This window comes from Rhineura floridana, chromosome 10 (assembly GCF_030035675.1).
Source record: "Rhineura floridana isolate rRhiFlo1 chromosome 10, rRhiFlo1.hap2, whole genome shotgun sequence".
Classification (NCBI taxonomy): domain Eukaryota; kingdom Metazoa; phylum Chordata; class Lepidosauria; order Squamata; family Rhineuridae; genus Rhineura; species Rhineura floridana.
The window spans coordinates 73,386,056-73,400,320 of NC_084489.1; the positions used below are offsets into that span (position 1 = coordinate 73,386,056).

The 14,265-nt window shown below is 42.3% G+C and overlaps 1 protein-coding gene across 2 annotated transcripts in view; it reads left to right on the top strand.

The window, feature by feature from the left end:
* Positions 1 to 14,265, top strand: part of ADARB2 (adenosine deaminase RNA specific B2 (inactive)) — a 471,433-nt gene that overhangs the window by 430,121 nt on the left and 27,047 nt on the right. For both annotated transcript variants that reach the window (XM_061586916.1, XM_061586917.1), the window contains exon 6: positions 9,490 to 9,658. In XM_061586916.1, the coding sequence (XP_061442900.1) occupies positions 9,490 to 9,658 (169 nt within the window). The remainder of the gene's footprint in view (positions 1 to 9,489; positions 9,659 to 14,265) is intronic.

Consider the following 14,265-nt stretch of genomic DNA (forward strand, 5'->3'; position numbering starts at 1 on the left):
ACAGTCAGCTGGCCCTTGCAGTCCAAATGTAAGATGCAGGCAGCCCTGGCCTTTGCTGTTCTCAGGCATGGGTGTTCTCAAATGCCAGGCATGCTGGGATCCTTGTGACAAATATAAGTAAACATTTGGCATATGTATTCACAGAATTACTTATCCCATCCAATTATATGGCTAATGGAAGATAATTTGTTATCTTTAACAAGCAAGCATATTAGCCCTGTGCAGATGCTTGGAGTCTTATCACTAATGAATATGTGGAGGGGGATCAGGATTGCTCCTGCGCCAAATCTCCACAGATTCCTCCAAGATTCTGAACTGAGTTTACCAGAAGATCTCTCTGTGCAGTCAGCAATCTTACAGAAGGGAACGTCCCTGCTCTCGTGTACAGAGCCTACAGACAGTTGAGACTGGCAGCTCCAATGTCAAGGAGGCAGGGAATCCTCTCTGGGTTTTAGTCTGAACTTCCAAGGAGCTATCCAAGGTGCCTACAGACATACGGTTGTACACACATAAGCTTTGTTCAGGCCTTTAGAAGAGTGTGTGGTCCCTATCCATCCACTCGCACATGCACATCCAGAAGTGACTGGCTGAATGGGGCAGAGCTGTTACGTTAACTTCCCGGCAGATGGGTCACTGTTGCTTATCAGCATGCAGACCCAATCTAGCACTCCTCCCAGTGCATGTGCACCACACTGACCGCCCTCCCACTGTCTTGACCCTCCGCCATAGCAGCTTCTGCACGCATATGATCATTGACATCTGAAAAGGACTAATCTCCTATCTAAAAGCAATTGTATTTTCTCCTTCCTCTTTGCCTTAATTTGTACTTAAAGCTAAGCAAGCCATGGCTTAGCTTGAATTCATGAGATCCTGGAGAGGTGTCAGCCATAGAACATGCTAGGAGCCTGCGAACCAAGATGGGAGAACTGGAGTGCTTGGTCTTAGAGGAGAGCATTGATATAGTGAGCATAACGGAGACCTGGTGGAATGGAGAAAACCAGTGGGATACGGTTATCCCTGGATATAAACTATATCGGAAGGACAGGGAAGGACGTATTGGTGGCGGAGTCACTCTATACGTGAAAGAAGGCATTGAATCCAGCAAGCTCGAAACCCCAAAAGAGGCAGACTCCTCCACAGAATCGTTGTGGGTGGTGATACCATGCCCCAGGAGGGACTTAATACTGGGAACGATCTATCGTCCCCCTGATCAAAATGCTCAGGGAGACCTGGAGATGAGATATGAAATTGAGGAAGCATCCAAACTAGGAAATGTGGTAGTAATGGGTGACTTCAACTACCCGGACATAGACTGGCTGCATATGTGTTCCAGTCATGACAAAGAAGCAAAGTTTCTAGATATTCTAAATGACTATTCCCTAGACCAGTTGGTCATGGAACCGACCAGAGGGATGGCAACCCTGGACTTAATCCTCAGTGGGGACCAGGACCTGGTGCGAGATGTAAGTGTTGTTGAACCAATTGGGAGCAGTGACCACAGTGCTATTAAATTAAACATACATGTAACTGGCCAATTGCCAAGAAAATCCAACACGGTCACATTTGACTTCAAAAGAGGAAACTTCACAAAAATGAGGGGATTGGTAAAAAGAAAGCTGAAAAACAAAGTCCAGAGGGTCACATCACTCGAAAATGCTTGGAAGTTGTTTAAAAACACTATATTAGAAGCTCAAGTGGAGTGCATACCGCAGACCAGAAAAGGTACCGCCAGGGCCAAGAAGATGCCAGCATGGTTAACGAGCAAAGTCAAGGAAGCTCTTAGAGGCAAAAAGTCTTCCTTCAAAAAATGGAAGTCTTGTCCAAATGAAGAAAATAAAAAAGAACACAAACTCTGGCAAAAGAAATGCAAGAAGACAATAAGGGATGCTAAAAAAGAATTTGAGGAGCACATTGCTAAGAACATAAAAACCAACAACAAAAAATTCTATAATACATTCAAAGCAGGAGACCATCTAGGGAGACAATTGGACCCTTGGATGATAAGGGAGTCAAAGGTGTACTAAAGAACAATAAGGAGATTGCAGAGAAGCTAAATGAATTCTTTGCATCTGTCTTCACAGTGGAAGATATAGGGCAGATCCCTGAACCTGAACTAACATTTGCAGGAAGGGATTCTGAGGAACTGAGACAAATAGTGGTAACGAGAGAGGAAGTTCTAAGCTTAATGGACAATATAAAAACTGACAAATCACCGGGCCCGGATGGCATCCACCCGAGAGTTCTCAAAGAACTCAAAGGTGAAATTGCTGATCTGCTAACTAAAATATGTAACTTGTCCCTTGGGTCCTCCTCCGTGCCTGAGGACTGGAAAGTGGCAAATGTAACGCCAATCTTCAAAAAGGGATCCAGAGGGGATCCCGGAAATTACAGGCCAGTTAGCTTAACTTCTGTCCCTGGAAAACTGGTAGAAAGTATTATTAAAGCTAGATTAACTAAGCACATAGAAGAACAAGCCTTGCTGAAGCAGAGCCAGCATGGCTTCTGCAAGGGAAAGTCCTGTCTCAGTAACCTATTAGAATTCTTTGAGAGTGTCAACCAGCATATAGATAGAGGTGATCCAGTGGACATAGTGTACTTAGACTTTCAAAAAGCGTTTGACAAGGTACCTCACCAAAGGCTTCTGAGGAAGCTTAGCAGTCATGGAATAAGAGGAGAGGTCCTCTTGTGGATAAGGAATTGGTTAAGAAGCAGAAAGCAGAGAGTAGGAATAAACGGACAGTTCTCCCAATGGAGGGCTGTAGAAAGTGGAGTCCCTCAAGGATCGGTATTGGGACCTGTACTTTTCAACTTGTTCATTAATGACCTAGAATTAGGAGTGAGCAGTGAGCAGTGAGAGACCTCGGGGTTGTAGTGGACAGCACGATGAAAATGTCGACCCAGTGTGCGGCAGCTGTGAAAAAGGCAAATTCCATGCTAGCGATAATTAGGAAAGGTATTGAAAATAAAACAGCCGATATCATAATGCCATTGTATAAATCTATGGTGCGGCCGCATTTGGAATACTGTGTACAGTTCTAGTCGCCTCATCTCAAAAAGGATATTATAGAGTTGGAAAAGGTTCAGAAGAGGGCAACCAGAATGATCAAGGGGATGGAGCGACTCCCTTACGAGGAAAGGTTGCAGCATTTGGGGCTTTTTAGTTTAGAGAAAAGGCGGGTCAGAGGAGACATGATAGAAGTGTATAAAATTATGCATGGCATTGAGAAAGTGGATAGAGAAAAGTTCTTCTCCCTCTCTCATAATACTAGAACTCGTGGACATTCAAAGAAGCTGAATGTTGGAAGATTCAGGACAGACAAAAGGAAGTACTTCTTTACTCAGCGCATAGTTAAACTATGGAATTTGCTCCCACAAAATGCAGTAATGGCCACCAGCTTGGACGGCTTTAAAAGAAGATTAGACAAATTCATGGAGGACAGGGCTATCAATGGCTACTAGCCATGATGGCTGTGCTCTGCCACCCTAGTCAGAGGCAGCATGCTTCTGAAAACCAGTTGCCGGAAGCCTCAGGAGGGGAGAGTGTTCTTGCACTCGGGTCCTGCTTGCGGGCTTCCCCCAGGCACCTGGTTGGCCACTGTGAGAACAGGATGCTGGACTAGATGGGCCACTGGCCTGATCCAGCAGGCTCTTCTTATGTTCTTATGTTCTTATAGAACAAATCTTGGTTACAGCCAGAGCTTGGAAAAGTTACTTTTTTGAACTACAACTCCCATCAGCCCAATCCAGTGGCCATGCTGGCTGGGGCTGATGGGAGTTGTAGTTCAAAAAAGTAACTTTTCCAAGCTCTGGTTACAGCTTATGGTTTGTTTGGAGTGGAACAACCCATGAGGCCAGGTTTAGATAAGAAACTACTAAGCCATACCATGGCTTAGTTCACAGCAAAGCAGAACCAGAGGAGGAGCAAAGGGGTTGTGATCTCCTCTCAGGGAGTCCACACACTCTTTTCCATCACTGTTTGTGACAGGCCATGGTTTGACACCAGATCTTTATGTCCCTTCTGCCCTTCCCTCCTCACTGAGCAACTCTTCCCCATAATTCTCCACTATTACCTTGCTTCATTTCTTTTTCAAATTGCAAACTGTTATAAGGGTTTAGCCTGATATTAAAACCCTACATTTGTAAACTGTTCACCCATTATATCTAGTTTTACCCACCCTCCCCAACCCACACCCACCCCAGAAGGTATAAGGCTTTATCTCATGCAAAGCTCTGAGGAGGAAAGAAATATATTCCAAAGGCTTTAGATGTTATCAGATGTCAGGGTCATACCAAAACATGAAGTTCAGTTCTCCTGCTTTATTTAAAATTGTGTGATTTTGGGGTCAGTGAGTCTTATAATAATGCTTTGCAAAAATTAGGTTAAAACAGGATAAAAAAAGAAAACTACAAATGTGTGTATGTGTTACTTTAATGCAATATGTCTCCTGATATTAATTCTTTTCAGTTGTTACTTAATTACTTTGATTATGGCATCCTTCATTTGGTCTGCTGAAAAAAATAAAACAATTGGTTGAAAAAGCTTATTACACTGCAAGTCAACTCTGGAAATTTCTGTTATTTACAAACCAAAAGATCATTTACTTGAGAGCCCTTCACACTTGGATCATGTATCTTTCTGTTCTCATGTTACACTTTTTACCCATACATGTAAACATTTTTAGTGTACACCTGAAACTGTCATGTTGTACACGCAGCAAGTTGGTGTGTCCAATCACATGTACATATATGGTAGAGATCCAAGATTAAGAGTGGTCTCAGCCCTCTACCACATGTAGATGCAGCAACAAATATATATAGGTGACACAGCCCTAAAAACAATCTGTGACATGGTTAACCAGAGCCTGGAAACCCACTTCAAACCCAGGTTTCAAGGGCCTGTTCTGAGGGCAGTCCTCACTAGTAACCATGGTTAGTGCCAGTGGAGCTATAGGGTTGTATCCAATGTAAGTCATACTCAGAGTAGACCCATTCAAATTAAAAGACATGACTTGCTTAGGTTCCTTAATTTCAATTGGTATACTCTGAATGCAGCAGTAGAATTTAGCTAGATACAAGTCACAATGGTATACTGTGTTACAGCAAACCACAGAACAGAGGATGGCACCTTTTGTCAAGTCAGACCATCTAGCTTAGTGCTGTCCACACTGACTGACAGCAACTCTCATCCTCTCAAAGGTTTCAAGACAAGTAGCTTTTCAAGTCCCACCTGGAGTAGCTGGGAATTGAACCTGAGGCCTTCTCCGTGCAAAGCAGATGCTCTACCACTGAAAGGGAGTGCATGAATCTGTAGTATGCTCCTGATCTCTTAAACCAGGTGAAGAGATTGCGAGCCTTGGGTCTATGCTAGGGTTGCCAGGTTCATGGCCTGAGACTGATCCTGTATCTTTAGGAGAAGAGAAAGTCAGCCAAATGCAGGTGTTCTTGCAACCCTGTAATGGGAAAAACCACAAGGGGGGAGGGAGAATTCCACCTTGTGGTTTTTCCCATTACAGGGTTGCAAGAACACCTGCATTTGGCTGACTTTCTCTTCTCCTAAAGATACAGGATCAGTCTCAGACCAAGAACCTGGCAACCCTAGTCTATGCCTCTATATTTCTCCCCATTGTTTTCTAGTCACAAGTTCCTGAAACATGCCTTACAGCCCCCTCCAATTCCACCTTGTCCTGTTAAATCTGCTGAGAATGTGAAGCTTAACCCTTTCCCAACAGCAATGGCTAGGCAGCCAAGAAAGGGGCATGATGCCGCCTAAGCGCCGTGATGTGCAACTGTATTTGGAAATAGTGCGTAGGGACTGAGAGGGTAAAGGTGCAGTTTTTCTTCAGTGGGTTACAAAATGGTAGAGGAGAGACAGGGAATAAGATGTTGGGAAGGCATCAGGAACTGCTAAATACCAAGTCAGACCTTTAACCCATCCAGCTCAGTGCTGTCTATACTGATTGCCAATGGCTCTCTGGGGTTTCAGACCAGAGTCTCTCCCAGTCCTATCCAGAGACTGAATCTGGGATGTTGAGCATGCAAAGCACATGCTCTATCACTGAGCCACAGCTGGATGCAGTAGCACCCCCAGCAAGGAATGTGGGAGGTACAAAGGAAAACCTGTGATATGCTGTAAACCACTTTCAGGATCTGCTGTTTGAAAGGTGAGATATAAATCAAATAAATACGTTGTTATTACTACTACTACTACTACTGTACCTCATGTTTGGGCAGGAAGGGGCACATAAAGAATGGCATCCTTAGAGGGTACCCTGTAACTGTGGGACTCCTTTACTTAAGATAATGACATGGCCTGATCATCTTTCAAAAGCACATTAAGCTTTTTGCTTGAGCCAGCTTTTGGAGGGCACCATTCTAGTCTTTTACTGTTTAGTTCATGTTTCTTATAGCTTGATTTATAATTGACAGGTAAATGCACCTTTTTTTCAGTACTGTAACCCACCATGAGCCTTAGGAATCAGAATGAGCTAGACTTCCAAATTTAAAATGAAATGATGTTTTATGCTAGGAGGGAGAATTCTTTTGTCTCTGTACAGATGGAAGCACAAGTTCACTTGCAGATGTGCTGCTGAATTTGCTATATTGCTGCAAGCATTTTTCGATTCCTTCAAAAGTATGGCAATAGGGGTAAGTTGCAGTTAGTAATTCACTCATTAATGCTGTAGTTCATGGTCTGTGGTTTCAATGTAGCTATGAAACATGGGGCGGTATCCAATGAAATAGATCCGCTCATTCAGGGATTTCTGCTTGTGCAACAGACGTTCCCCGCTCTCTTCCTCCACAGCCCCACACCCTTCTCATATCTGCTCTGGAGGTTTGGGGAAACCTCAGAACAGATTTAGAGGGGCACAAGGAGAAGAGAGGGATGGGAAGTTCCTTTGTGCAACCAAAGATTCTGGTGCTGGTGGTTCTAATTAATTGGATAGCTCGCATGGTATCAGACCCTACAGTATAATAAACCAACAGCCAGCTGAGCTGCCAGTACTCAAAAGGGTTGGAAAGATTTGGCCTACAGAATCTCCCCCAGTGGCCTTTAATGCCTCTTCCTCATCCATTACTCCAGACCACTGAGCCACTATTCCCAGAGGTTGACAGTTTCCCACTTGCAACATTCCACCAGTATAACAATACTACACTCATGTGCAAATGCCAGGGCAGTAACACCTCTGAGCCCAGTACTCCATCCCATGAAAGAGGCCACAGTTTGCATAGAATTTGCATATGCTTTGTGTTATATCCAAATTAGCATCCTGTTTCTTGTGTGGGATGAAGAGCTCAAAAATAAATCATGGGCCAGGGCCATAGACAATCAGTAAGATATTTTAAAGACGGAAAGTCAGCAGGCAAAGCTTTTCCCAGAATTGTATTCCCATTTTTTTAAAAAAGGCTGAACTGGTTGACTTTCTACCTGCCATATAATTGCTAAAGGCACAAGTGGTCTGCTGTCTTCCAACACCAATCATACACCATGCAAAGAACTCAAGTTTCATGAACTGTAAATCAGTTATATTACTGTAGCTCTTTCATCACTTGTTCTCATGCTGGCAATACTACATTCAGTGCAAGATCAGGATGAGGAAGAAGTTTGACTGAGTTCGCAATTAAAGGCGAATCTATAAAATTTGCACTTTTCAAAACAATACAAGAACCAAAACGCAGCCATCCTTTGAAAGTCACCTAACTCCAAATTTTGCAATGCAGTTCTCCAACCAAATAAAGTTTACAAAAATCCATATATAGGGAAAGTGTGCATAAAAGTTAATATATTGGTGAGAAATAGCACACAAAAATGCATTATGTTAGGGGAAATTGCTTGCAAAAATGTGTACATTAGCCAAACTGCATATAAAAATGGATTTATTAGGAGAAATTCACACTAAAATGCTAGAGAATTTTTATGAGGCTGTTTTTAAATAAAATTTACCAATTGCTGAGAAATGTGGAGAACTGAATTTGAGTGGGAAAATGAGAAACGGAAAGAACTGAAAATGGCAGCTCCTTCCATCTCTAGCACAAGACCAGGTATGGTATTTCCAATGGTTGCGGGTGGGAGTATAGTTAATATTCTGTTTATTGTGGATGTGGATATTGTAGTTTGTTTTAGTGGTTTGTATCCAAAGTAGCACTAAGTTAAAGTCACTTAGCAGTATACTTGTTCCGCTGGCAAAATATTTTGTATCAGTGGAACATTGTTGCACACGAGAATGCATGAGCAGGTTACTGGTAATATTGTTGTTGATGTTGTTTTGTTTTATTTACTTATTTATTACATTTATATGCCTCCCCATAGCCGAAGCTCTCTGGGCGGATTACAGCAATTAAAAACATTAAAAACAAATATGCAAATTTTAAAACACAAAAACCAATTTAAAAACCCAATTTTAAAAAATTTTAAAACAATTTAAAAACACACGCTAAAATGCCTGGGAGAAAAAGAAAGTCTTGATCTGGCACCGAAAATAATTTATTACCTGCCCTTCACCCAAAGGTCCCTGGGTAGGTTACAACAATTTTAAAACAAGACGTTAAAAACAATTTAAAATCCCAAAAGAACTTTGTTATGCAATGAACTGCACAATCTGTTGCACACCAAGTTTCCACTAGAGCAGTTGTTGCATTGGATTCCTCTGTTGCACGACATTAAAACTCACCCATCCGCTAACACAAGAGCTCATGCACGAGCAGAGAACGGCAGATGCAGCCCAATGTTTGTTGTTTTATGTATTACTGTTGCAACCCACCTGGTGTCTTCGGATGAAGGACAGGAAGTTTATATCTTTTAGTTTTTAGATATAAACAAACAAATAAGAGATTATTAGAGGGCAGGTAAGTCGAGGATAGTAGGACAGAGTTTGATAGGAATTCAGTATACACATCTTTCGGGCCACTAGACAAGGAACCGACTAACACTTCAATAGGGGCCCATGGAGACAAAACAAAGACTAAGCTGGAAAAGAAGGTCTGTATTTTCTGTATGACTTCTAAAGAAGAGAAGCTCTAAAACTCGCTTATTTTTTATTTAGTGCTTCCATTGCCACAGAAATGAAAGTTCACATTACAGGGAATGTATGTTACTGTCATAACAAAAACAAAACAAAACCCACCACGAGGCTACTATTTTTTAGGACTGCAGGAGATTCTTTTATTACCTCTCTACAGGGATGTACATCTCTTATGTTGTAGTTATTGATTTTAACAAAGTAAACTCTATGACTGGCTTTTATCTGGGAATTAGCAGTCCAGACTGAAATGGAGCCCACATTATTCCAATAGTGTTGAGATACGAGAGTGCTGCATATTCCAAGAGCCATGTAATCACACTATTAGAGCTGGCTTCACTGCCACATGAAAGCACGGTTGTTAAAGACTCAAGAAATTACCAGTGTAGCACTGTCAGGTGATTCTAAAAGTTTCTTTATGGTTCTATGGTTTTTTGTTATTGTTGTTACTGTTGTTTTTGTCTTCCTGCAGGTTTGGATGTTCGGCAGGCTCAGGTTATTGTGCTGACATCGGGTACCAAATGCATAAATGGAGAATACCTTAATGACCAAGGGCTTGTGGTCAACGACTGTCATGCAGAAATCGTGGCAAGGAGGGCCTTCCTTTGCTTCCTTTACTCACAGCTGGAGCTGCACCTAAGGTAAACTGTGTTTGGATAATCTTCATGATATGATGGCTATCTGAGGTTCATTAAATTAATTGCAGAGAACAGAAATGATTTTTATTCAAGTGAATAAAGAAAAAGGTAAAGTGAGCAAAAGAAAGGTATATCGGGGGTCACCACAGCACCCATGAGCCTAATGGTGCTCTTGAAATATATCTTGGTGTCTGCAAAGTGTCTGAGCCCCCCTCCTTCACTGCCCCCTTGGTCATGAGGTGCTGAGGGTGATTACCCTTTTCTTCCTTGAAAAACCCATAGAGTTGAAGGAGGAAGTTAGAACAGTGACACACTTTCCCCTTCCCTCTTTCAACTCCATGTACTTTTCAACAGTCAGACCAATTCTGGTGGATCCGACATTTAGCCAGATTCCTCGGGAAAACAATGTATATGTATGCACACTTTTCTGTCTCTTGGGAGAGCAGGCTTATCCAGAGGAGAGAAGTGACCAGAGGGAGTGGTGTCCACGGCACTCACTAAAAAATTCAAATGTGCCCCTGGGCCTATAAAGTTTGGCAACCCTTGATGTATATATGGTATCGATTCCTGCAATGACACTTTGTATTCTGAATTTCTAACATTTTTGTATGCTTTCTTGGCCCAAAGTTATTTAAGGTGACATGCATCTTCTGAATTACTCTAAAGCACAGACGGGCAACCTGTGACCTAGGGACCACATATAGCCCCCAGCTTCATTCTCTGTGGCCCCGCCACCTTGTGAAGCTATTGTTCTTCCATCTCTTCAGAGGACCCTCCTTAACGCTTGTTTCCTCCTTATTTTTTCTAGTTTTTTCAAATGTTCGTCCCCATTGCTATGCAGTTTCCCCTTGGAAGAGGAAGTTTTTTATTTGATATTTTTGATAAAAAATTAATTATTTTTTTAAAAAACAATTGCGTAGCTTGGAAAAAAGTTTTTCTACTGCCGTGTACGTGTGTGTGTGTGTGTGTGTGTGTGTGTGTGTGTGTGTGTGTGTGTGTGTGTGTGTGAGAGAGAGAGAGAGAGAGAGAGAGAGAGAGAGAGAGAGGTACACTAAAGTTAGAAAGGAATTGCTTTCAGTTTTCCAGAAGAGCCTCTGTATTCGTCGGTTGTCTAAAAAAAAAATTAAAAACCCGGCAGTTATCAATGCGGTGGGGCTGCATCGCTCACTGATCTCTGCCCAGCTGAGTAATTGCAGTATATGCAGATTAGTTAATCCAGAACACTTTTGCCTCTGGCTCCACCCATAACTGGCTGCTGATTACTTTCAAGTTAATGCAACTTTTAATAGTTGTGTAGAAGGGGGAATTTTAGCAGGTGCAGCATGTCATACTCTCAGTTTGTTCCATGATGCAAATACAGTTACTAATAATGGCATCAGTGAGGATGGGTAGGTGGGCGTTGAAAGGACTGAGATATATTATATGTTTATGAGAATTAGATATGGAAGTCAGCATCGTTAAGACCATTGGCCCACTAGCCAAGTATTTGGTTTGCAAAGTGCTGGTAGGAATGGATGGATCAGCAATGGTGGCCAAACAGGGTGTGCAGAGTGCATGAGGACCCACAGGCTCTAGGGGGGCCCACCCAACCAAGAAATCTTCTTACATCGTCTTGGAAAAGGTTTAACGTTACTGACATATAAAAAAAATTGTTACATTATTCTAATGTAACTTTGGTGTGTCAATTAATATTACAAATAAAGATGCACATATATTTTTGATGTTTTCATTATTATCATCTTGTCATTGACAACAGTACAAATTTCTTCCAATAATTAACAATCACTAGAACATGGGACACAATTTCAACAGTGCACGAGAAGTGAACGTAAATGAGAAGCTGTAATTGAATGCCCTGTTCAGTTCTCAAAAACAAATTATAATATGCTAATTTAAAACAGAGTCTGAACATTCTTAAAACATTTTTAAAACATTGTAAATCCATAGCTTACATTTGGCATCAGCCAGTTTCTTTTGGAATATTCAATAAAATTATTTTTTTTATTGTCATATCTTTGTTTTTGTTCCCTAAAATTTCATATTCCAAAAAATCTTTGTATTTAATTAAATTTATTCTTATAATGTGTCATCTCCAATCAGAGCATATGTAATTGGACAGTGGTGTGTAATCAAACTCAGTTGGGAGGGTCCAAAATGTATTTTGCATGAGGGCCCGTAACAAAGTATGGCTGCCACTGCAGATCAGTCTTTTTCTAGTCTGTGTTAGTTTGCACGAACCCCTCCACCTTCAGCTCAGGTTGGAATGTAAATAAAATAAAATACCATATTTCCTAAAAGACACCACAGTCTACACTGACCTTCTTTTCAAGGAAACCAAACTCTGGGTAAGCACGAGAATCCCTGGAAGTCTCGCACTGCTTGGAGGTTGGGGTGGCACGCTACAATACATTTGTTGGATCAAAGTCAGAGTCCTGATGGCTTGATAGAAAGGCTTATAAGGTCACATTTGGCCGCTTGGACTGAGGTTCCCCACCCTGCTTCAGCAGCCAAGGAGAGTGTGGAGCAGAGCTGATGAGGGGGTGCAACCTGGAGGGCTAGATAGAGAGCCCTGGAGGCTGCCTTCCTTCCAGCCCGACACCTCCCCCCCTCAGTGATTCTGCATGGTGTGGGTGATATTCTGCAAGTGGATTTCCTATAGGAAAGCCCTTTTTGGAGCATCATCTGCTCAGGATCACCCCCTGCACTGATCAGCTTCTGATTGCTCAGTGGTGGGAGAAAGTCACTCTGCATATGTACAGAGGCTCTCTCTTCTTTTATTACTTCAGAAGGTCAAAACATGAAACCCTGGCATTGAGAACAGAATTGGGGGTTAAATCCTGATGAGCCGAAGTTCAAGTTAATCCTTGGGTCAACTACTTCCATTTTGAAGGAAGCTCTCCACTATGCAGACCGGGAGGAGTTCACGTTGAGGGGTTTCTGTGAGCATATGTAGGTGTGGTGTATGAAAATGTTTGTATTTTGCACCTGTTATACCTGGCCATCGACAAAATGCTACATGGCAGTAGCAGAGCATAACTTAAAAGGAAGAGAGAAAAAATGAAACCATAAAGAGATCAGCCATAACTGACATTCTATCTCTTATAGTATCTGCTTTTTATTTTCTTTTTTTCATTTTGGACTTACCTTAAATTATTGTGTTTTGTCCGCTTAGCAACTCCTGTGCTTGCTTTGTGTTAAGAATGGCATCCATGTCCCTAGGGACAGAAATGCAATCACCGTACCTTAAGTTCTGTATTGATCCAGCTCCATTGCACATTCAGTATGTTATTATGTTATTTAGATCAATGCTACATTCTTTTGTGAAGTGAATTCTCAGAGCAACACAAAACCCTGTTCACAACAATTTCTACAGATGACTCTCTCTGTATGTTTAGCTAGGACCTGGTGCATATGTTCTACAGATCCGTACAAACACACAGACACACACACACTAGGGTTGCCAGGCTCAGGGCCTGATCCTGTATCTTTAGGAGAAGGTCAGCCAAGTGCAGGTGTTCTTGCAACACTGTAATGGGCAAAACCACAAGATGGAATTCTCCCTTCCCTCTGCACAACTTTTAAAGATACAGAAGACCTCTTGGAGGCTGGGCCTGGCCTGTGTGAACAGGGTGCTGGGTTAGGTAGGACATTGGCCTGATCCAGCAGGCTCTTCTTATACTCTTATGAGATTAATAGTCATGCCTTCCCCCAATGAATCCTGGGAAATATAGTTCGTTAAGTGTGCTGAGACTTGTTAGGAGACCTCTGTTCCCCTCACAGAGCAACCATTTACAGAGTGGTTTAACAATCAATATCTCTTTCCAGGGAACTCTGGCAATTGTAGTTCTGTGAGCAGAATAAGGGTTGGACTACGATCTGGGAGACCAGGGTTCGAATCCACACACAACCATGAAGCTCACTGGGTGACTTTGGGCCAGTCACTGCCTCTCAGCCTCAGAGGAAGGCAATGGTAAACCCCCTCTGAACACCGCTTACCATGAAAACCCTATTCATAGGGTTGCCATAAGTCGGAATCGACTTGAAGGCAGTCCATCACCATCACATCAACAATTCTCAGCACTCTTAATAAACAACAGTCCCTAGGATTCTTTGGGGGAAGCCTGACTGTTTAAAGTGATATATCACTGCTTTAAATGTATAGTACATATGCAGTTTAGCCTTATATGCCACTTTCATGGTCTCTTTCAGTCCCAGCTATATTGCTTTAAAACTCCTGAGTGGCAAGATTTTCAGGTATTCAATTGTTCTAGAGGTTTGTGTCAGGATGATAATGCAATTAAAGTGGTTGGAAGATTTCACAGAAGGGGGTAGGGAAATGAGAGAGCTGCAGGCGTCCACCCTCTCCTCAGGAAATCCCAGTGGCTCAGTGTTCCTGTCAAGCAGGGTAATGTGCCTGTAAATTTCACTCGACAGAAAACGCATCACAGCATCAAAAACCGACAAAACAAGCAAAGCGTGGAAGAGTGACAGCCAAACTGTTTTAGCAGCAGGCAGGCTGAGGAGGAGGTAGAGCTCTGGCTGGAAGACAGGCTAGTAGAAAGCAAACACAAGGAGCTGCCGAGGGTGTTGATCATGCTTATGGAAGAGAA